At 33.0% G+C, this 24,275-nt stretch overlaps 1 protein-coding gene and 1 pseudogene across 1 annotated transcript; both read right to left on the bottom strand.

Annotated features, from left to right (window-relative positions):
- Nucleotides 1-771: 771 nt before the first annotated feature.
- LOC115988700 lies at nt 772-1,860 on the bottom strand. The gene is made up of 2 exons (XM_031112300.1): nt 1,204-1,860; nt 772-1,124 (listed from the first exon to the last, which is right to left on the bottom strand). Exons 1-2 carry the CDS (start codon nt 1,783-1,785, stop codon nt 804-806), a joined length of 903 nt encoding a protein of 300 aa, XP_030968160.1. The 5' UTR covers nt 1,786-1,860; the 3' UTR covers nt 772-803.
- A 17,557-nt stretch (nt 1,861-19,417) lies between these two features.
- On the bottom strand, nt 19,418-23,279 carry LOC115990888 (annotated as a pseudogene).
- Nucleotides 23,280-24,275: the final 996 nt, after the last annotated feature.

Below are 24,275 nucleotides of genomic sequence, written 5' to 3'. Positions count from 1 at the left end.
TTTAGAGTTTCTCTTGTATCTTCCTTGGCCATTGACAAAGTTCAAATCTTCTATTAAAGGTTAGCAAAATCAAAATGCACGGATGTGATTTTGAGAAACACAAAGTCTCAAATTCACGGATGTAATTCTTGACTGATTTTTTTTTTCTTTTTATCATTCTTTTTATCGTTCTCTTCTTGACTGATTTTGAGAAACACAAAGTCCCAAACACAAAGTCCTCGTACCTGCTTTAGCATAAGTCTCCCCCACAAGGGCCACCACCACCAAATAAATAATATAAAAAAACATAATAATAATAAAATAAAATGTAATATCTGATCACAACGCAGAAATGCTTTGAATTCCACAAATTGCAAATCAAATATCTGCAAATATCTGAGAATTTACCACCTGTCACAAATTGCTAAATTGTATGATACAATACCATGGCCTTAATAAGTGTACAAACAACATGCAAATCATTGCTGGAAAGCAAAATATTTTTGAACTCACAGGGTACCTGGTACTAAACCACCATGATAAAGTGCTTTGAGTTCCACATGATGATGACACAAAATAAATTGCTTTGACATTAATAGCTTTATTCTTTTTTTTTGAGGAAACAGCTTTACTCATTGTTCACATACGACAATGACACAAAAAATAATCCAAATGTATGGATTACGTAGAACATAAAATTGTTAATGCCTAGTAAAAATCATTGTTCACAAATTAACAATGACAAAAAAAAAAAAACCCAAATGTAAGGATTACATGTTGTTAATGCCTAATACAAAAAGTTTGCACAACCCAACACAAACTAATTATATTTGCTCAAACCCAAGGTTTTTCTTCTTCTTAGCCTGCATCCTTTGAATGGCTTTTTCCAAAGTTGGCACCACCACACGCTCACTATTAGCACCACCACCATATATTGTTAATGGTGCCGTTGAAGTTCTTACACCGGTGGAACTTGCAACAACAGCCTTTGAACCTCCAGCCCTTGAATTTAAAGCACTTACAGCAATAGTCTTTATACCTTTAGCCCTTGAATCTACAGCACTTGCAGCAGTAGCCCTTGCACCTCCAGCTGCTTGCTTCTTGTTTGTTGTAGGTGTCTTCTTAGCATTGGTAGACATTGTACCCTACATTATAACACACAAAAAATATATAAATATCAAGAATTAACGATGGAAAACATAACATAGAGCACACAAAACTAACCTTGTCTTTTTTGGATGGACATGTTCTGCTATTATGTCCCACCTTCTTACACTCAGAGCACTTGATGATTGTACCAGCCTTGCTTAGCTTATATGGGTTTTTGGGTTCTAAAGGATGCCTCTTTCTCTTTATCTTGGGTCTACCACGTTGTATCTTATCCTTGGGTGGTTCCAAAGGATCTATTGATGTCCTTCTCCACTGTTCCATGCTAGCCACAGGGTAAATTATTGGTTCATATGCCTTCATGTATGTCTCAATTGTGTAATAAGGATGCACATAATCTTCAGGTACACTTCCATCAAATAGTATGGCAGATATGGCATGTTGACATGGGATGCCAGTAAGATCCCACTTCCTACAACCACATGTCCTCTTGCTCAAATTCACAACAAACCTTTGATGTTTGCACTCAACCTCAAATAAACCATTTCCAGCATATATTGACACACAATCAGAAGACTTCAAACCTTCATTGTCCAACTTCGCTTGAATTTTGGGACATATTTTCCCTGTCAATTTAGACATCCCTTCCCTCTTCAATTGGAACCTCCTCATCAGCTTTCTCCTAATCTTTTCAATCATGGTTACTATAGGCTTGTCCCTAGCATCTAAAATGTATGAGTTGAAACTCTCTGATAGATTATTCACAAGCAGGTCACTCTTTGAATGGTCTGTGAAATATGACCTAGACCACATGGATGGATCTACATTATCCAAATACTCATAAGCTTTTGGGCACAATTTCTTAAGCTCACCCATTTGTTCAAGAAACTCATGCTCTGTATATGCTGTAGCTGCAGCCCACAACTTGTCCTTAAGTGCTTTCCCTTTGTGGCCTTTATCTCTATAATTGGCATACAAATGCCTCACACATGACCTATGATCTGCCATAGGACACACCACGTCAAAGCTTTGGATCAAGCCCTACATACAAAAGACAAATACTTTAATAAAAATAATAAAATATATAAAGGTCAAATTTAATAAATGAAAATAATGAAAATTGCCCATACCTTTTGTCTATCTGAAATAAATGCCCATCCATGTTGTTCAACTAGGCCAAGATCCTTCAATAAGCAATCAAGGAACCAAGACCAACTGTCCTTGCTCTCAGTTTCTACAACAGCCATAGCAATGGGGTACATGTTATCATTCGCATCTCTTCCCACAGCACTTAAGATTTGTCCTTTTTGGTTGCCCTTCAAGAAACATCCATCTAGCCCAATTAAGGGTCTACATCCAGCCTTGAACCCTTCCTTTGTAGCTTGGAGACAAATGTATAACCTTTGAAATGTACCTGCCACATCAAGAGTAGGCCTATCCACCAACATCAATGTAGTGGTACCCACATTTGTAGCCTTTAATGTCTCACAATAGTCCCAAATTCTATTATATTGTTCATTATCATCACCATCAATTAATTTTTCAGCACTTTTCCTTGCTCTATACACCTGCATCCTACCCACATCAACATGAAACTTATCCTTGATCTCTTTCTGCAATCCAGCAGTAGGGCAGTTTAAATCATATCTAAACTTCTGCATATACCTCTTAGAAATCCACCTTGATGTACATGCTGAATTTTTGTATGCCCTAGTGCAAGTGTGAGTGGGGTTCAATGTCTTAATTTGGAAGGTCATTTCATCTGTTACTTGAGAACCATAAACCCTATATTTGCATCCCTCAGCTTTACATCTCACAATCACCTTGTCTTTATTGTTCTTCACAAAACGTAAATCTTTGCCTTTAATCAAGTTGGCCTCTCTAACAGCTTCTCTAAAAGTGGCAACGTCACCAAACTTCAAACCTTTCACAAGTTCTGGACAGGCCATATCAATTTCATTAAATTCAAGATTTTTGTTGGTGTTACAGTTATCCTCTTCAGATGTGGGCTTAGGAGAAATCAGCTCATCACTTTTGCCAATATCAGAACCGCAATCCTTACCCATTTGCTCTCCATGTGTCAAATACAATTCCTTCTTGGGGTCATTTTCCTTCCCAATTGGCTCAAATATGTCTTCATCACCACTTAGTACCTCACTCCAAAAACGATCTTTATAAGCTCTACTGTTTTCTACATCAAACTCCTCTTCTTCACTCTCATTCAAGCTTTCATATTCATCTTCAGCTATATTTTCATGCCAATCCACATCAAGGTTACCATCGGCATCATACCCTAGGGGGACAACATCATCACACACCTTCTCCTTCCCCTTCCTATTGCTACCAGTAGACTTATTTTTCCCACCCTTAATTTGCAATTTTGGTCTATTAAAACCAGTAGCATTAGCAACACACTTCTCTTTTCCCTTCCTTTTGCTACCACCAATAATATCACTTTCAGGTAGGTTATGAGTAAATGGTATGCAATCACTGTCAATCTCTTGACTAACAGTGTACAATACCACATTTTCTACACCTTTATGACAGTCAACCATCTTCAACACATCTGGATCTGTTTTTATCTGCACAAGCCCTTCATCCAAATTCATGCCAACTTGTTTGTAATAAACTAAATCCCCCCTTTTATATCCATATGACTTCAAAATACTCTCAACCTCAATAAAGGACATACAGTCCCTATCATATCCCTCACCATGAATTGTTATGTCACCACCAACATAAATTAACCCATTCAAATTCTTGAACCTTCCCCCGTGGTGAATCTCAAATATTAAATCACATTCTTCCATGTTTTGGCTGTATTTTTTTCTGCATTAAAATATTCTAGTCAAAAACATGGTTTCAATATTACGAGTGGGACAAAAATTATTCTATACAATGTGGGGACCAATTGAAGACACCACCTAAGTCAATACAAACACATAATAATATTCTATAACAGTGTAAAAAAAAAAAAAAACAAAAACCCACACGCACACACCCATCCATAATTAAAAAAATTCAAAAAGCTACCAAATAGTAAAAAACCACACGCACACACCCATCCACAAATCCGCTTAGACAGATGCTCAATCATATGAAACTTAACACAAAACCATATATATATCAATCCAAACCCAAAACAACATCACACATAAAATAAATCACCGATTTAAAGAGGTAGTTAGGAAGCGAAATTGAAATTTTAGAACAATAATCTCATAAACTGAATGCATTTTGATTTTGCTAACTTGTAATAGAAGATTTAAACTTTGTCAATGGCCAAGGAAGAAACTCTGAGATTTTGTGTTCTTTTAGAGAGAGGGAGAGTGCAAATGAAGCAGCGGCAAACCAAACGAATAAGAAAAAAAATTAGGTTTTGTTTTAATTAATCTTGAGAAGGGTATTTTAGTCTTTTAATTTTGTTTCACTTAAGTAAGAAGCATGTGCTTGTCACATGCAACAAGATTCTGTTAAATATAATAGAAAAATAACACCGGGGTGCAAAGCGTGATAAGTATGATAGTTTAGGGTGCAAAGTGTGCAGTCAAATAGTTTAGGGTGCAAAGTGTAATCTAGTGGATAGTTTAGGGTGGTAAAGTGTAATTTTCCCTACTTTCTTTCAACAAATATGCTCATATGTGGTGTGGATCTATGGTATGTTTTCCGCTTTCTTCTAATTTGCCATGATTTATGCTATGTTTCCTATAATTAGGTAATCCACTCTCTCAAATGACTAACATCATTTGAATTTGTTGCATGCTTAAGAAGGAAGCAAGTCTTACCAGGAGACTCCTTGTTAGAAAATGGCTAGGTAGTTCAAGTGGAGGCCAATCAATTAAATTATGTGGATTTTGTCACTGAACATCTTCTTAAGCTCATACCTTAACTCCGAACCTAAAGTATGATTGAATTGGACATTTGCATATGGTCAAAAAAGTAATTATCAGACCTAGACCAAATGAAAAATCTCATCTCCACTTTGACCAAAAGTTAGCTGTTTCTTTCTTTCTCTTTTTTCTTAGATCATGGCATTGAATTTTTCATTTCTGAAGCAATCTGTGTGTGTTGCTTTCATGAAGCTTTTTATCATGGTCTTGGTGGCAACAAATCTATCTATATATATAAATCTAAAAGCTGAAAAATCTACAATTAATTCTGCTTTTCTCTCAAGATGCCACATCAGATCCACACATTTCTTTCTTTTTTTTCCATTTCTTTTTCTTTTTTTATCCTTTCCTTTTGCAATCAATGTTTTACTCTTCTTTCAATTTGCCATTTCCTATCAGCTTCCGGCTTCCGTTAACCAAAAAAAAAATCCCCATTCACTTCAAACTTTTCCAATTCAATCTCTTCTCCCTCAATTAATTTTTCCCATTTACTCCACCAAACCGTACTCTCATTTATTTTCCTTACAATTAAAACTAATTCAGCATTAATTAAGCTCTTCCTCAAATATGTGTCTCTTGATTAGTGGAGATTCTTCCTATTCCTGATTAAGAGGTTTTCAAAATGTTTAATTCTCAAACCGCCATTTCAATCTGATTGCCTCTGGGAATAAACTCTTCCACTTGTTGCCAAACAAAAAATGGGATGGAACCATCCATACACCACATTTTTGGGTGACTGGTTAAACCTCATTCTGATCATAGATTGATGCAGCATAATAATTTAAACTTTGAGGAAAAATTAACCCAAATTTTTATTTTAAAAAATCTGTAATTTTTTTCATTTATCATTGTGTTCTGCTTCATGCCTACAAAGGGGCTAATTGATCAACGGACTTATGAATAAATGTGAAAAGGAATCAATCATCATGCGGACTAGAATATTGGCAATACCAACCTTTTACAATTATATATATATAGATAAAAATGTAAATGATAAAAGGGGACATGGTATTATAGTACTAGAATGTGCTCCTCAAATAGAGCTATTAGTGGGTGTTTTAACTTTTAATTACTAAATAAATTCTCATTTAATATTTCTCTAAAGAAATACCATTCAATGAAGAATGTAGAAAACAACAAACATTAAAAATTCACAAAATGTCCCCCACACAACCTCGCCAACTACGGCCTATTTTGGCATTTAGCATTATTTAAAAAAAAATTTTAGTTAGTTGTAGAGTTTGAAAATCTATTTAGCAAACTAGTATCACAAGGTTTCGAAACTTGAGTTTAATGTGGAACTCAAGTCTCTAACACTTGAAGTTGCAAATGTTCCTACGTTCTTCAGATTTTCTAACTTCTTCTTCGGATCTTCTTCAAGTCCCTGTTCTAGATCTTCTTTTTCTTCTTCTCCTTTAGATCTACTCGAGTCTCAAATGTTCGATTTTGTCTCGGAACTCGAGTCTCATAAACCCAAGATGCTAGTTTACAAAATAGTTTCAAAAACATGCTTACAAACAAAAATGATTCAAAAATCATGTTAAATGCCAAATTTCTTCCCAAGAAATTACACGAAACATCCCTTATGAAATTTCTCTTTGTTTGTTTCGATGGAAAACGTTTTGTAAAAATAGTTTTCTGTATATTTCCAGTTTTTGTAACATTAGAAAAAATGAGTTAAAGGAAAACTATTTTTGGTCAACAAAAAGAGTATGGCTTATTTTTAGAGATTGTTTTCCACTACACTCTGTTTGTTTCAATGATGATATTTTCTAGAAAATTAGCCATTTTCCAAAAAGTATGTTCTATAAAACTATTTCATTTTCCGATGTTTGGCCAAAAAAAAAAAAAAAAAAACCCTTCTAACTTCCCTCATTTACCTTACTATGAGATAGAGTTGTTTTCCAAAAAAATTTTAGTAGAAAACAATCTCTAAAAATAAATCAAAAATAAGTCATACTTTCTACATTGACCAAAGATAGTTTTCCTTTAATTCACTTTTTTTTTTTTTTTTTTTTTTACTACTAAACATTGAAAACACAGAAAACTATTTTTACACAAGGTTTACCAAAGATATTGCCTTTTTTTTTTTTTTTGAAAAACAATTCTATCTCATAACAAACTAAATAAGGAAAGTTAGGAAATTATTTTTCAACTCATTTATGGTCCGTTTGAATTGAGGAGGGAGGGAGGGAGAGTAGAGTAGAATAGGATTTGTTTGAAATCCACTTATTTTACTAAAATTGAAAACTTTTTGCTAAAAGTACTATAGATAAAAGTAAAAATTAGCTGAAATAGTACAGTGAGACCCATAAATAGTACCAAAAAATGTCGTGGGACCCATGAATCGTAGCAAAAATAAGCTAAATAGTAAAATAAGTTGACAAAAATAATCTTTGCCATATGGACACTAGATTTTACCAAAAATTAGCCTATTTTCAACCAATTCTATTATACTTCCCTTCACTCCCCCTCTCCATCGAAACGGGTCATTAAAGTTGCTACCAAACATAGAAAAATAAGATAATTTTATAGAAAATATTTTTTGGAAAATAACTCATTTTCTAAAAAAAACATTATTGTCGAAACAAACAGATATGCTCCTCAAATAGAACTATTAGTGGGCTTTAATTACTAAATAAATTCCATTTTATCTTTCTATGAAAAAGAAAATTAAATTCAGGAAGAATGCAGAGATCACAACAAACATAAAAAGCTTACAAAATGTCTCCTATAACCTCGCCAACTACATCTACATAAGAAATTACACCAAATGTCCTTTACGAAGTTTCTCTTATTTACTGGAATGTGCTCCTTAAATAGAACTACTGGTGGGTTTTAAATATTAAATAAATTGTCATTTTATCTATCTTTAAAAAATATATATATATAACTCAATGAAAAATGCAGAGATCGAACAACAAACATTAAAATAAAAATAAAAATAAATAAATAAAAAATTCACAAAATGTCCCTCACATCCTCACCAACTACATCCTACATAATAAATTACACAAAATTTCCCTCACAAAATTTCTCTTAAATTCAACAAAATTTTTGGAACGTGGCTCTTCAATCTCATATGAAATTCCACAAAATACGTTACATTTTGACTCATGAAAATGAAATCATGTTAGGTTTCTTAATCAAATGTTGAAGAGTCCACAAAATATTTTTATTCAACCATTTGAAAGACTGCGGAAGATATGCTCAAGTACGTGAGGCATGTAAAAAAAAAAAAAAAAAAAGTACGTGAGGCATGTTATAGAAAAATGGATGTTGTGGTATTTGAAATTTTTTGAGCAAAAGTATTAGAAACATGATTGGATAGGGACAGGATTTGAAATTTTTTAGGGCAAGAGTGTTTTTGAATGTATTGTCATAGACCCTTTTTTTTAATACAATATAGAAATTATACTTTAATCTAATCTAAGTGTATATGTGTGTGAAGCTCTCTCTTGAAAACTTGAACCCCAACTCTTGCCTCTAACACCCCACAAGCACTTATACATGTAGAGTGATTATAGCACTAAGGGTGTGCGGTGGTTATTTCCATGGACTTATAGTTATGATCTTCCAATCTTTTCACACGTGTCATCCAACTATTGGATTCTAAGTTTGGTATAGATACTTTCTCCCTCACACCATTACAAGAAATCATATGAAATTGAATCACCGTCCCCATATTTGTACCCGGAATCCAAACATCCTCAATTTAAATTATGTTTTCACTCAATTTCTAATTTTCTAGAAATTATTTTATACATTTTGTGTACTATAACTCTCTAAGCATTCGCATCAGTTCATGTAAAAATTTGTATCTATTTTAGCATAGACAATTTCATACATTTTGTGTACTATATCTCTTTAAGCATTCACATCAGTTTGTGTAATAATTTATATCTATTTTAGCATAAAAACCTACTTTTTTTTTTTTTTTTATATACTCTTTTTTCAAAACGCCACACATCATATTATCTATTTTACAAAATATTTCATTAAATATTAATTTTTTAAAATATTTCTCTTTCTTCACACACAACAACCACAATCCACTCTCTTCTTTCATCCTTGAGATACGTAAAGAAATAATAAAAAATTAAATACAAAATGAATAGTGTCAATGTAAATTTACACAATTACTATAACAAACCTGTAAATTTACACAATTATACACAAACTGATATAGATCATTTTTAAGCAAAATTATACACATTCTACACATTTTTCTATTATACAAAAACTAATGTGTTATGTAAGAAATTACATTGTATATTGAGTGCATATGAATAATTTTGCGAATTATTTCACTTAGAGTGCATTTGGAATGCACGTTGAACGTGTGTTTCTACGTTCTGCTGAAAAATGGTGGATCTTGTGCACTGTTTACAGGATCCGCAAATACGGAATTAAAAAAAAAAACTTTAAAACTAGGTTTTACGATGCTATTCACACATTTAAAAATTTTTCGCTACAGTGTTTTCAAATTTCAGTTTTCAGTTATTAGCAATAAGCAATATCCAAACAGACTTTTAGACTGTTTCTGTGGTTTGTTGTGAATGCCAAACTACTAGTTTCTAGACTTTTAGCTAGAAATAATTGAGGTTTTTGATTAATCAAATACAAAGGAGAAAGCGTGTGTGGCTGGATCACGGGTCAGGAACTCGGATTAGATTGTTCTAACCAACTTTGTTCTTTTATCTACAAAATGGAGGGCTAAGTAATAATCAATAGCTAGATATGATGTTAAAGAATTTTTGATGAGCAATGTTAGATAGGTATAAAATTTTATTTTTTCTTTTTACATAATTTGTTGATGCAATAAATTATGATTGATCTAACATCAATTTTGCATAGACTCATCATTGACACAATTTTTATTATACACTAATCAAAATCACAGTAATTTGTGGGTTTTAGTTAGCTTAACTAATAAAGTCTCTGATGGTTGAATAAGAGATCTGGGGTTCAATCTCCTCCTACACCAAAAACTGATTAGTGTCATAGTCTGATGATAAAAGAGTTATCATCAGGAGCGGATGACATAAACTCTAAAAAAAAATTAAAAAATCATGACAATTCAATAATCTAATCTAATATCATCCTCTGTAATGATTCTTTCAATAATGTAACAAAACCTTTTGGGATATGATTACATTAATATCAGGAGCGAAGCTGGGAATTTTGTTTGAGGGGGCCAAGTTACGGTACTAATATATTTATTAAGACAACACTTGCACACACACACACATATATATATATACCCACACGCACTTTTTAATTATATAGACACACTTTTTTATTTGATAAGTTATATATGTATATACACACACCCAACAACAACAACAAAAAACCTTTGTATTTTCTATCAAAGTTATGTTTGATGGTGACCTTTCATAAAATAAAATTCATTTTTACCATTTTCATAGTAAAATTCTTAAAAAGTTTCATTTTCAATACAAATTATCAAACTTTAAAAATAAAATAAAATCTTTCAATTAAACTAATGAAATTTTCAAAAACATAAATGATTCAAAACTTAGAGGAATAAGTTAAGCTTCGAACATATATGAAGCTATTTTGCTCTAACCCATTATGTGGCAACTAAAGAGACGTTTCATGTGTAGTTTAAGTGACAAGATTTTTTTTTTATGAGTCAGTAACTTGTTAATCGCCATACAACAGATTGAAAAAGATAGATTCAAATATGTTTGATGCCAAACTTTATCAAATATTTAACAAATATAAGAACACATTTTACAATAAAAAATAGAATTGCAAAAAATATAATTATATCTCTATAACTATTAGACCAATTATTTTTTTAAGGGCATCATTGAACTAATTCAAATATTTGGGGGGGGGGGGGACTCTAATTTTTGTAAACTAAATTTTGAAAACATTAAAATAATTATATATATTAAAAAAATTCAAAATTTTGGGGGCCATGCCCCCCCCCCCCCCAATTACATAGCTCCACCCCTAATTAATATATTACTCTAACTTTATAATAAGAATTAGGGTTTATCCCCTCCCAAACGTGAAGCAAATAAGCATGATCATAGGCTAGCTCATTTCGCTATATTTGTAGATGATGAAATTGTGTGGTTATAGGCTTTCAACACAAGCATTAGGTTTATCAAATGCCAAATATTTGGCACTTGACACACCAAACACCAAAAATCCTCTGACATTAGATGTTCTGAATGCTAAAAAAATCTACATGAGTGAACAATCCCATTCCAAATTTGGAACAATATGGACACAAATGCTAAAAATAAAAAATAAAACAAATTTTATTCCTTTTTTCCTTCCTCACACACTCTTTTCATCTCACTTTAACCTCTCATTCTCTTCCTCTCTCGCTCACTCTCTCAAATCTGTCCCGTGTGCCACGCCTCCACCCATCATGCCAGCTATCTTGCTAGGTCGGCCACCTGCCCAGCGCCCATCTCTCCAAGCGACACCCACGCCGCTAGATCTCTTCTATCTTCGCCAGCCCAAGATATGTCCTCTCTGTCTCTTTTATGTTCAAGTTAAATAATAAACAATTTAAATAGGATATTACAATTAATGGTGGTGCTGTTTGTAGCTGGTACCCATCTTTGGTGGCTTCTTAGAGAACTGGAATTTGCCTATACAAGCACAGGTTGTTGAATTGTACCTGTTGGGCAGCTGGGAAGGTTGGAATTGGAGCTAAAAATCTGCTTGATGATAGTTTTTTGAAGGGGAGTGAAAATGTGTGGTGGTTGTGGCGGTGGCCAGTGCCACTGGTTGTGGTTGGTGACCAATGCTTATGTTTTGTATTAGACTAGGTTTTTAGTTAAATATTATTTTAATGTGTAGTATATATTATTTTAATATATTGAAATGAATAATAAAACAAGTGATGTTGGGTGTATTACAAAATGATATACTAAATTATAAAGTTATAAGTTTTTTGATGTGTTAAAATGTCATAATTTTGCAATAACTGATGATGATGCTTTTAGGGTGCGTTTGTGTAGAGCTTATTGCGTTTGTGTTTGTATAAGTTGCGTGTTTTGGCTTGTCCATGGCACTGTTCAAGGACCAACCAAGTTCTAAAAATGGGTGAATAGTAATATGTTGCAATAAAAAATATTTTGCTATAGTGTTTTCAACAAAATAAATAAGCGGTATCTAAATGAACACTTAGAGGAAGCTCCGAACAAAAATCATAACAACGTACACAGTCCCAAATCCTCCAAAACCCCAACTCCTAGAACACCTTATGTTACTAAGTGGTTGAGCCAACAAGATTCAAACTTTGTAACTATATAGATACACCAGCTCACACAATGTTCTTTCCACACCCCCCCCCCCCCCAAAAAAAAAAAGATCTTGAAGGAGGAAGCTTCCCAAGAAAATTTTTTGAGGTGGATGGTGTTTGATTCAATTTATGTTATGTTTTCGAATTAAAAGGTGTTTTTCTAATGTTAAAGCTGAAGATGGGTTATAGCTATTTAATAGAGCTAACCTTAAGTGATAAAATGTCAACATTTGAACATCAGGTAGACAACTTAAGATTGGGCTTAACCACAAGTTGATAATCTATAATTAACCCAAATTCAGAAGTGCATGTGTTCGTGCATATTAGAAGTAGATCTTGGTTTTGTTTTCCACTGCATATTATGTATATGAGATGTACATGTCTTTCCAACATCTAGTTCCTATACCTTAATCAAATGGCTACTCCCAACCCTTCACATCCGATCCATTAAGTTTAGGCATACCCCCACAAGCAAAATTTCTCGTGTCTAGGATGATGAGCGCCCACGTTAGGCATTGAATCCTATAAATTTTAGGGGTTTGGATTTATGATATTGGCAATATATGCCTTTCTTTAACTCTTATCCCCTTCATTCTCCACTGCATTTCTGTGAATTTGTTTATTTACAAGTTGGATTTAAAAATAAATATAAAAATAAAAATTCATTTATACTTTTATCACCGTTTATTATGTTTTCCTCTTCTTATAACCTTCTTTTTACATGTTAAATTTCAAAAAATATTTTGTTGCTGGAATTTTGGTTATAGCATAAAAAGTCTCACTTTAATACAAGTTTATGTTAAAAGTTGTTTGTTAAATCACTCTTATGAATATATGGCATCGCACACTTGTATTTTAATCATATTTTTTAACGTGATCTAATGCTACACATGTTTATGCCATAAGAGTAAAATCACTATTGGTTAATCACCGACAAAGGTAGTGATGTGTAGCATTAGATCATGTTTATCATTGTGTAATTCACTAAGAAATTATGAACTCAATAGCAAAGAGAAGAGTAATGAGAAAGTTGTTCATATCAGTCATTAAGATAAGCATTACAAAGGGCTTTTTGTTGGAAAAAAAAAAGTTTTACCCATCTTGAAATTTAGGCTGTGTTTGGCATCATGTAAACTATTTTCCGAGTGTAAAATATTTTTAGGTGAAAATATTTTCAAGTGTTTGGTTGCATCCTGAAAATCGTATTGGACAATATTTTCAAGTGTTTGGTAACATTCTAAAAATGCTATTTTTCTACATTTTCCTCACATCTTCTTAGCCATTTTCTCAACTTCTAAACAAATTTTATAATAGAAAATTTCAATATATAAACTTAAAGAAACAAAAATCAAAATAAAACCAATCGTTAAACTCTCCAACTCGATGAAATTGAGAGAGGGAGGAAGAAAGAGTGAGAGACTGAGGGAAAGAGAAAGGTAGATCGAGAAAGAAATAAAGATCCAATCAAGGGGGGTCAATCTAGAGGCGGCAGGAACAAGATCGAGAGGTGGAGGAGACGAGCTACAGGGCGATAGTGATGACAACGAGCTTCAACCTAGAGCTTCGAATGACGACGAGCTTTAGGCACGACGACGGGGCCATGGGTTGAAGGCTGGTTCTGGGCTTCACCAGCAGTACCATCTCCTTCCTTCTCGAAATGGGCTTGGCGTGAGTAGCTCGCTCTCTCTTGGCTTGTGTGAGTCCGAAAATTGTTTGAAGGTAAAATAGATGTGTAATCTATTTTATGGGTCAAGGGGCATATTTTACAGTCAAACTTTTTTTATTTTCAATTTGACTTTATTTTACATGTGCACCCAAATACGTACAAGAGTGTAAAATATTTTTCCAATTCCATTTACACCTAAAACAAATGCAGCCTTATTGAAATTGACTAAAGATGATCCCAAAAAATTAACAGGATGAGAAAATATAAATAAATTGTTATGTGCAATTTGTTTATATCAGGTGAGAACTCGATTAATGTTAAGGATGACAGAATTTCTTTTAGAAAAAAAAAATTGAATATATCTATTATTAGTAGTGTGGAGTAATTTCCCGCACAAGCTATTTGTCCGCTTTGGGGAGCCAAGACCGCACGGTTTTGTTCTGCAAGCGACATGGGAAGACTTTGAGTGCAGTCCCACATCGGCAAGAGAAAATATAAAGTCTTCCCATGTCGCTTGCAGAACAAAACCGTGCAGGCTTGGCTCCCCAAAGCAGACAAACAGTTTGTTTGGAAAATTACCCCATAAGTAGTATTTTTTATTTTATTTCAAAGGCTGTCTTTAATTGCCAGGTTGGCTCCACTAATACAATTTAGGTAATTAAGTGTCTTAAAGATTTAGGTTAACCACACACCAAACACCATTATTAGAAGAGTCATTCTTATATCAAACTCAAGGCTAATAGACAATATTTAGACTCACTCCTACCTTACACTTTTGTATGGGCCACAACTCACTAGAGTGAAGATCTTGAAGGAGGAATATGTCTTTCTCTTATCCCCTTTGTTTTCCTTTAAATTTCTTTGAATTTATTTATTTACGAGTTGGACTTAAAAAATATATATTTATAATTGTATCACCTTTTATTATGTTTTCCTCTTATTATAACCTTGTTCTTTACACGTTAGATTTCTTTCTTTTTTAAATTTTGCTAAAATTATGCTTATAACATATAAGTTCTCAATTATCTCTTTTATATGTATAGAATAGTATAAAAATGCACATGTAAGAACCAAGTATAAGACCTATGGGCCTTGGATTACTTTGGGCTCACAATCTATTTGTAGTGGGTTTGAAGATTTCCTACTATGGGTCGTTCTCGGCAAAGAGACTCAAAGCAACGCCCAGTTGATATTCACTCCTTCACTCTTTTCCCTCAAATTTTTTGAACCCCTGAACCCACAACCTATGGGCCTTGGATTACTTTGGGCTCACAATCTATTTGTAGTGGGTTTGAAGATTTCCTATTATGGGTCGTTCTCGGCAGAGAGACTCAAAGCAACGCCCAGTTGATATTTACTCCTTCACTCTTTTCCCTCAAATTTTCTGAACCCCTTTCTTCTCCCAACTTTCTTCTATTTATAGCCAAGGTTAGTGGGGAGGTTATGATTACAGCCACCGTTAGTGCTACTGAAGGTCCAATGTTTTCTGATTAAAGTGGATGTTCAGGTGGGAGGGCGGTGCGGCATTTATGATCTTGGAACTTGGTTCCATCTTGCTCGATTATGTTCGGCAATTCAGTTTCCTGTACAAATCGCACCTTCCCGGGAAAGGTTTATATACATAACTGGGAACTTTTGACCGACCACCACTTGGACCCCAATATCTTACACTTGTTTGTTCATCAAGGAAGCTTTAAGAAGGGAGCAGGAGAACTAGACCTTTTTGATGGGCCTGTGCCTAAGGCCGGCATAGGACTGGGCCCAGGGCCTGTATGGGCCTGTGCCCAAGGACGGCATGAGGCTGGGCCCGAGGTCTGTGTGGGCCTGGGATCTAGGTGCCGTACAGCACACATGGGATGAATTTTAAAAAAAAATGTCTAAAATAAAAGTTTATGTTTACAAATATATTTATGTTAAAAAAAGTTTGACAAATAATTGAATGCAAATTGATATTTTTATAGTTTGATGTTACTCATGATATGATTTAGTCTTTCAGTTTTGCTTCTTCTTTTTTTAAGGTTTATTCTCCAAATCAATGAGAAATTTTGTTAATCATATTCATTACCTTTTGTGAAAGCAGAAGAAAACCTTACAATAATTGAAATTGAAATCGTGAACAACATGAGAGGGAATAAGTTCAAAGGGTGATGCTTGTGGTAAAAATTCAATTGCATATAACTACATATCATAAAACAAACTAAAAACAAAATGGTATCAATTTCAAGAATATGCATGGCACCAAAAAAAATTACGCCCACAAATATTTTACAACCATTGAGTTCTTAAAAAAAAAAAAAAAAAAAGGAAAACATTAGCTTTATTGAAAAAACAATAGAGCTTGTAATTTTTAATATTTTTAGAATTGTCTTGGGAAGACCGATAGCGGGAGAAGTACGTCTTTATGAGCATGCTTTAATCACTTCTACAGATTAACAGTATTTGACCTCCCAGGTTGGAAAGATTGTACCAACTGTAATAGCTTGCTTACACCCTTAGCACATGCCCAAAAATAGTTAAAATAGAAAAAGATGAAATGGTCTTCAAATGGTTTCTATATTTCATATCCACAATTATTCTAAGTATGACCCCGATGACCATTGCAGATCAAATACTTAAGGGATTTTCGGACAACTAACACCTTAATTAAAATTTTAGCTTGTTTATGCTGGAGTCTTCTAACAGGACTCATCTTAAAGCAAAACGTTTGCAATTGGATAATCCACTCTCTCGGATGATTGACATGATCTATGCTATGTTTCCTACAATTAGATAATCCACTCTCTCGGATGATTGACTTCATCTGAATTTATTTGTCTTATTCAAATGTTGCATACCTAAGAAGGAAGCAAATCTTACTAGGAGAATCCTTGTTAGAAGAGGCTAATCAATTAGATTCTGTGGATTTTGCCGCTGAAAACTTTCATAAACCCATACCCTAACTCTGAACTTAAAGTATGATTGTATTGGACATTTGCATACGGATCAAAAGAGCAACTCTTGGACCTAGACCAAATGAAAAATCCCATCTCCATTCTAACCAAAAGTTAGTTGCATACTCCCAAATTCGTGTCTAGAATAGATTTACAATAGCACCAAGGATTTACATCTTTCTTTCTTTCTTTTTTTCTTAGGTCATGGCATTGAATTTTTCATTTGTCTACCAACATAAGGAACTCGTAATTTCTGAAGCAGTCTGTGTGTATTGCTTTCATGAAGCTTATTATCATGGTCTTCGTGGCAACAAATCTATATATATTTAAAAGCTGAAGCATCTACAATTAATTCTGCTCTTCTCTCGAGATGCCACATTAGATCTACACATCTCTTTTTTCTTTTTCTTTTTTTCTCCCTTCCTTTTGCAATCAATGTTTTACTCTTCTTTCAACTTCTCATTTCCTATCACCTTCCGTCAACAAAAAAATCCTCATTCACTTCAAACTTTTCCAATTCAATCTCTTGAATGACTGGCTTCATCTGAATTTATTGTCTTATTCAAATGTTGCATACTAAGGAAGCAACTTAGTGGGAGGCTTTTTGTTAGAAAATGACTAGGTAGTACAAGTGGAGGCTAATCCATTACATTTTACGGCTTTGTTGCCTAATACATTCATAAATCCATCCCCTAACTCCGAACCTAATGTACAATTGAATTGGACCTTTGCATACGGGTTAAAAAAGCAATTCTTGGACCTAAATGAAGTGGCAACTCCCATCTCCGTTCCAACCAAAAGTTAGTTGCATATTCCCAAATTCGTGTCTAGGACAAATTTACACCAACGCCAAGAATTGACATCTCTCTTCTCTCTCATTTTTTTTTAGATCCTGGCATCAAAATTTTAATTTCTCTGCTAGCATAAGGAACTCGTAACTTCTGAAGCAGTCTGTGTGTGTTGTTTTCATAAAGCTTATTATCATGGTCTTGGTGGCAACTAATATATATAAAATATGGTATACTGTAAAACAATTTAGCTAAAAAGAATAATACAAATGACAATGCTTTTAAATGTAGATTCTAGTTAGCTTAACTGGTAAAGTCTCTAATTGTTGAATGAGAAGACTAGGGTTCAATCCCCGCCTACACCAAAAATTGATTAGTGTATTGGTCTGATGATAAAAAGTTATCATCAAGAATGAACGTCATAGGTTGAAACTCTCTAAAAAAAAGAAATATAAATATTCTCTTTCTTTAAAAAAAAAAAAAATGATTCCATGATGATAAGATTTAGGGGTGTGCAGCTAACCCACCAACCCACCAAAATCGACCCGACCCAACCCAACCCGCCAGGTTGGGTCGGTTTTTAGGGCTTGATGGGTTAGGTTGGGTTACAAATTTTTTTTTGATAGTAGATCGAGTTAGGTTTGGGTTATAAAATTCCAAACCCGACCCGACCCGACCCACCCATATATTTAAAATATATTATATAATTAATAAATTTTTTTTAAATAACCAGCTCTTCCTCCTATTTTATATAAAAGTCAATATTAATGTATAGTAGTTCATATATTAATGTATAACTGAGTTGAAATATTAGTTCATATATCAATGTATATTTTGTTTATCAAATCAGGTAACAGGTGTAATACTCAACAAACTCACCACAATTTAATTGATTTGTCAACTTTTTTTCCAAATGACATCTATGCTCAAAACAATAAATTTACCACTTAGTTTTATGCAGATACAAATTCAGACTTGGTTTTCCCATTTGAGGCTACATGTGACCAAAAACAAATCCTACTTGGGGTATGTTTCCATGAGTGACGGTTTCTATTCATTTTTTTATTTGGAATTACAAGAAATATGAATGATTTTCATGCAAGTCAAATAATAGAAAAATAAAATTTCTATCTTCATTTACAATCATTGTGCAAAAAAAAAAAAAAAAAATACCAAGTTATATTAGTATGCAGGAGAATGCTTACCTACCATAGTTGTTCTATGCACCTTAAAGAAGATCAAACATATTATTCCCCCCACTTATAGATACAATTAGGATAAAATTCAATTCAACAAACTTAAATGATATTAATATAGCTTATTAAGGTTGGGGTAAGATTTCCAACCACAAAAAATGGTTGTAAAGCTAAATATAAAGATTAATTGTCTGTCATAAAATCAAACTGAACCATCAAAACTAAATTTGGATAGGCTAGCTTTTGGGTTGAGTATGTGTAGATCAAGTATGTTACAATCTAGGAAGCACCAACCCGGCTGGGAGGGTGCCGCACCAGAGTCCGACGCGGGGTTCGACCATCGACGTGGCTACCACGCATCGGTGCCGCATCTGAGTGTTTTTTTTTTTTTTTTTTTGGGATTTATGCCGACTCAGCTCCGATTCGCGCCGACTCAGCTTCTATTTGCTCTAGTAACTATCCATTCAATGACTGGATTCCTTCCAAATCCAAAACTCTAAGCAATTTTGAGTACTTAAAAACTTATTTGACTTGCTCGCTAATATCATTGAAGTATATAAGGGATCTGATCTAGGGATTCTCTTTGTAATAATTATTTGTGGGAACATCAGAAAAGATGGCAAGCCTTCGAATACTACCAGTTGATGAATCAATTGTCTCATTTCCACTCCAATGACTCAGTATATGGAGGAAATTTTCCTACTTTGCCTTTGACAAGCATAGATCTCGCATAAGGTCATGGAGACGGCAAGATTTAATCCTTCCATTTGACCCAACTACACCCACTTGAACCATGCATCTATTTATCAACTCAACCAAGTAGCGTTCTGCATAATCTTCCAACTTTCATCTCCCTCTTGTTCACACTTCGAAGGCACAAAGCCTTCTGCCACCCATAGTCGAACCAATTTCTTTGCTGGTATATCGAAGTCCTCTGGGAAATGGCTCAGATAGAGGAAGCATGGTTTCAATTGGTAAGGCAATTCAAAGTAACTCAAAGCCAACACCTTGTGAACTTTTGATTGTTAACTGTGGCCTCTACCTAATCGTGACTTTATATTTCGATGCACAATATCTCATTCATCCAATGTTTCTTTTGTTGCCAAAAGTCCACCAAGCACAATAATTGCCAGTGGTAAACCAGCACACCTTGCCACCATTTCCCTCCCTAAATTCTCCATGTCTTTGGAAATTCTGAATTCTGCGTCATCATGATAAACATATATAACAACACTAACACCATCAACAATAATGTTCAAAGGAACTACATTAGAAAGTATAACATTTTTAAGTATTAGAATCTCAACAAGTTAAAGAGATAGATAAATGGGACCAATGCTCAACCAAATGACAATACTTAATATAGAATTAGTTCAAAATGCTTAATTTGGAATCCTACAGTTCTACTATCATATATATATAGTCTAGAGACAACACCACCCTCATTATTTCTACCACCTCCAACAATTGAAAGCATAACTCACAAGACGAACTCAAATTACAGGAAGCACATAATTATACAACTTATTTTCAAGACAAAGACTAATTGACCAAGTCCACACTTTAAACTGACTTTTAATTTGCAATGGCCGTCTCTTCAACGCTTACTTGGAAATTATATTCCTTTTTTCCCAGCTCGGAAAGAATTTGTCTAGTTTAAATTTTAAAATGATAGCCTTTCCCCTGATCTTTCAGAAGCCAAATAAATGATTCTAGTCCTTTTTACCAAACATGACAAACTAACATGCTACTTATCAATCTTAAATTGCTGAATGCTGAATGAATTTGAATGCATAATCTTCTTTTCATTGATTGAAATTGAAGTGCTTTGCACCTAATTACATTGTAGGCTTCAATAGCTGATTTGAAGCCCTCCTCACAAAATTTAAGTTAATACCTAAATTAAATATTCCCTAAATAAGCTAAAAACTCCAATAGAAAGAAAACATTTGCATTTCTCAGATTTTAATACATTGATCAAATAATAATTACAATAAAAACTACATTGTAATCAAATAATAATTACAATAAAATCTACTATAAAAACTACTATAATAATTACAATAAAAACTACATTGTAATCAAATAAAAATTACAACAAAAACTACATTGTAATCAAATAATAATTACTACAAAAACTACTATAATAATTGCAATAATTATAATAAAAACTACATTGCAATCAAATAATAATTACAATAAAAACTACTATAAAAACTACTATAATAATTAAAATAATTACAATAAAAACTACATTGTAATCAAATAAAAATTACAATAAAAACTAAATTGTAATCAAATAATAATTACAATACAAATAATAATTACAATAAAAACTACTATACAAACTACTATAATAATTACAATAAAAACTACTATAATAATTACAATAATTATAATAAAAACTACATTGTAATCAAATAATAATTACAATAAAAACTACTATAATAATTACAATAAAAACTAAATTGTAATCAAATTATAACTACTATAATAAAAGAAAGAAAACATTTGCGTTTCTCAGCTTTTAATACATTGATCAAATAATAATTACAATATAAACTACATTGTAATCAAATAATAATTACAATAAAAACTACTATAAAAACTACTATAATAATTACAATAAAAACTACATTGTAATCAAATAAAAATTACAACAAAAACTACATTGTAATCAAATAATAATTACTACAAAAACTACTATAATAATTGCAATAATTATAATAAAAACTACATTGCAATCAAATAATAATTACAATAAAAACTACTATAAAAACTACTATAATAATTAAAATAATTACAATAAAAACTACATTGTAATCAAATAAAAATTACAATAAAAACTAAATTGTAATCAAATAATTATTACAATACAAATAATAATTACAATAAAAACTACTATACAAACTACTATAATAATTACAATAATTACAATAAAAACTACTATAATAATTACAATAAAAACTAAATTGTAATCAAATAATAACTACAATAAAAACTACTATAATAAAAGAAAGAAAACATTTGCGTTTCTCAGCTTTTAATACATTGATCAAATAATAATTACAATATAAACTACATTGTAATCAAATAATAATTACAATAAAAACTACTATAATAATTACAATAATTACAATAAAAACTACATTGTAATCAAATAATAATTACAATAAAAACTACTATAATAATTACAATAAAAACTACATTGTAATCAAATAAAAATTACAATAAAAACTGCATTGCAATCAAATAATAATTACAATAAAAAATACTATAATAAAAGAACATTTATGAGATTATTATATGTTCTAAACATGAATCAAGGATTCCTCAATTTGTAATGTGTCAATGCAATTGTACATATGTAAACCATAAAAGTGGTAGGATGAGAATATACCTGGATCTTGTCTCTAAAATGCCTTCTTCTAAAACAGCTTCCAGCTCTGTTCTTCGTTTAAACACCTCAGTTCATGTAGAAAACCTCCAGGACCTATATGTGAGGCTACGTCTCTATTGCGAGTTGTTAGTAAAATTTTGCTGCTAATTACCTGCCTTGACAGGAAACCCAGACTAAGAAAATCCCATGCCTCTGTGCTCCAAATATCATCTAGGATCACCAAACATCTCTTCTCTTTCTAAACTTGATTAAGCTTCTTTGCCACCTCTTCTTCTCTCATTTTTGAAATTTGATCCCTCTTATCTTTGGTTGGAGAGGTAAGTTTGATTAATATTCCTTCCCACACATCCCTTGTTTTGCATTGTTGGGATATATAAGCCCAAGTGAAACCATCAAAATAACGCTTAACATCACTGTGATGGTAACTTTCTTAGCAAGAGTGGTCTTTCCTAGACCACCCATCCCACAAATAGACATAACTTGACACTGTTTATCTTCATTTACCAAATGACCAACAACTTCTTTTGTATTTTCATCCAATCCCACAATATACTCTTCAACAATATGGGAATAAGACCATCTCAATTTCCTTTGCCTGTCCAAAGCTAAACTCGAACCCTCTTCTTTCATGGGAGTCACACCATAAGTTTGTAAGCTTCTAGTGAGATCGGAGATTCTTGTTTTGATGGACTCAATCTTGGACCCCACTTTATATAGCTTTTTACTATTGTTGAAGCTAGGAACAAATCTCTTGATTGGGTTGTTATCTTTGTACTTGGAAGCAATTTCAAGGGCAAAAGTTTCAATGACATCTTGAACATCATAGGTAGCTTCCCGAATCTCTAAAACCCGATTTTGAACACTTTCATCACTGTTTTGCTTTTTGTCTGCATCTTTTAAGAAGCACTGCATTTGCTTTAGTTCGATTTGAATCTAATTTACTTGCTGGCTCACCCCTTGTAAAAATGTTGCTTCTTCAATTAGAAGGTTGCCTAGCCTTTCCACAATAAAGGACACTACGGACTCGGCCATGCTATGTGGCTCCTCTCGCTTTTTCCTTCTTGAACCAAAACAAGAAGCAATGGTGTTAGGACATATATGGAACTTGTTATGAACATATGTCATTTAGAATTGGCTAATCCTTTGACAAAACACACTTTACTTGTAATTAGATAGATTTAGGACGTGTTTAATATTTCAAGGAACAAGAGTTCAAGTCCAGGTATTGAAGCCATGCAAATCTGTCCAAGAATCTAGTGAAGAAGTTTTGTTCATTAAAGCTCGATAGATAACTCGAAAGATGTATCTATCGGGATTTAATATTTGAAACTCGATAGATAGTTCAACAGCTGTATCTATTGAGAATTATGAAATTCGGATTTCCATATCTAATTTCACACATATCCATATGTATTTGTGTAGGGTTTCTTTTCTCATAACCCTAGACATATATAAGGATTATTTTAAAGGCCGTCAAAGGTAAAGCAACTTGATGCAAAGTGATTATTCACTCAAATTGTGATCGGAGACAATTTGCCCTAGTTCATCTTTCTCTTGAAAAAGCTGCTGCGTTTGTATGCCAAGAGTTTTATAACCAAGGAGCTTCTTAATCTTCATCATATGCCAAGGAGCTGCGTTAGTCACCTACTGGGATCCGTGCATCGATTGGTTAGTCACGTACTTGGAGCTGTGCATTGAGAGAAGAGATTGTCACTACATTACAAGTCTAATTATGTATTGGGGTAAGGGTTCAACTGTAGGTTAGTATAAGATACTATGATTCCTTTACTTATAACCGCTAGTTTTGATAATAGTGGATTCTCGGGAGTAGTAAGCTTAAATTCACCTGATGGGGTTTTGTCTCGGTGGTTTTTCCCATTCGTAAACAAATCACTCGTGTCAAATTTAATTTCCACTGCATTTAGTTATTTGGTGATTTGTTTATGCTACCATGCGTATTGTATGTTAAATTGATTCAATTAATTCACTTGGCTAATTAATTGGTTAATTTACTTAAGGGGTTCTTGG

This window comes from Quercus lobata, chromosome 5 (assembly GCF_001633185.2).
Source record: "Quercus lobata isolate SW786 chromosome 5, ValleyOak3.0 Primary Assembly, whole genome shotgun sequence".
Classification (NCBI taxonomy): domain Eukaryota; kingdom Viridiplantae; phylum Streptophyta; class Magnoliopsida; order Fagales; family Fagaceae; genus Quercus; species Quercus lobata.
Note: the sequence above shows the minus strand (reverse complement) of the source record. Positions and strands in the feature narration are given on the sequence as shown.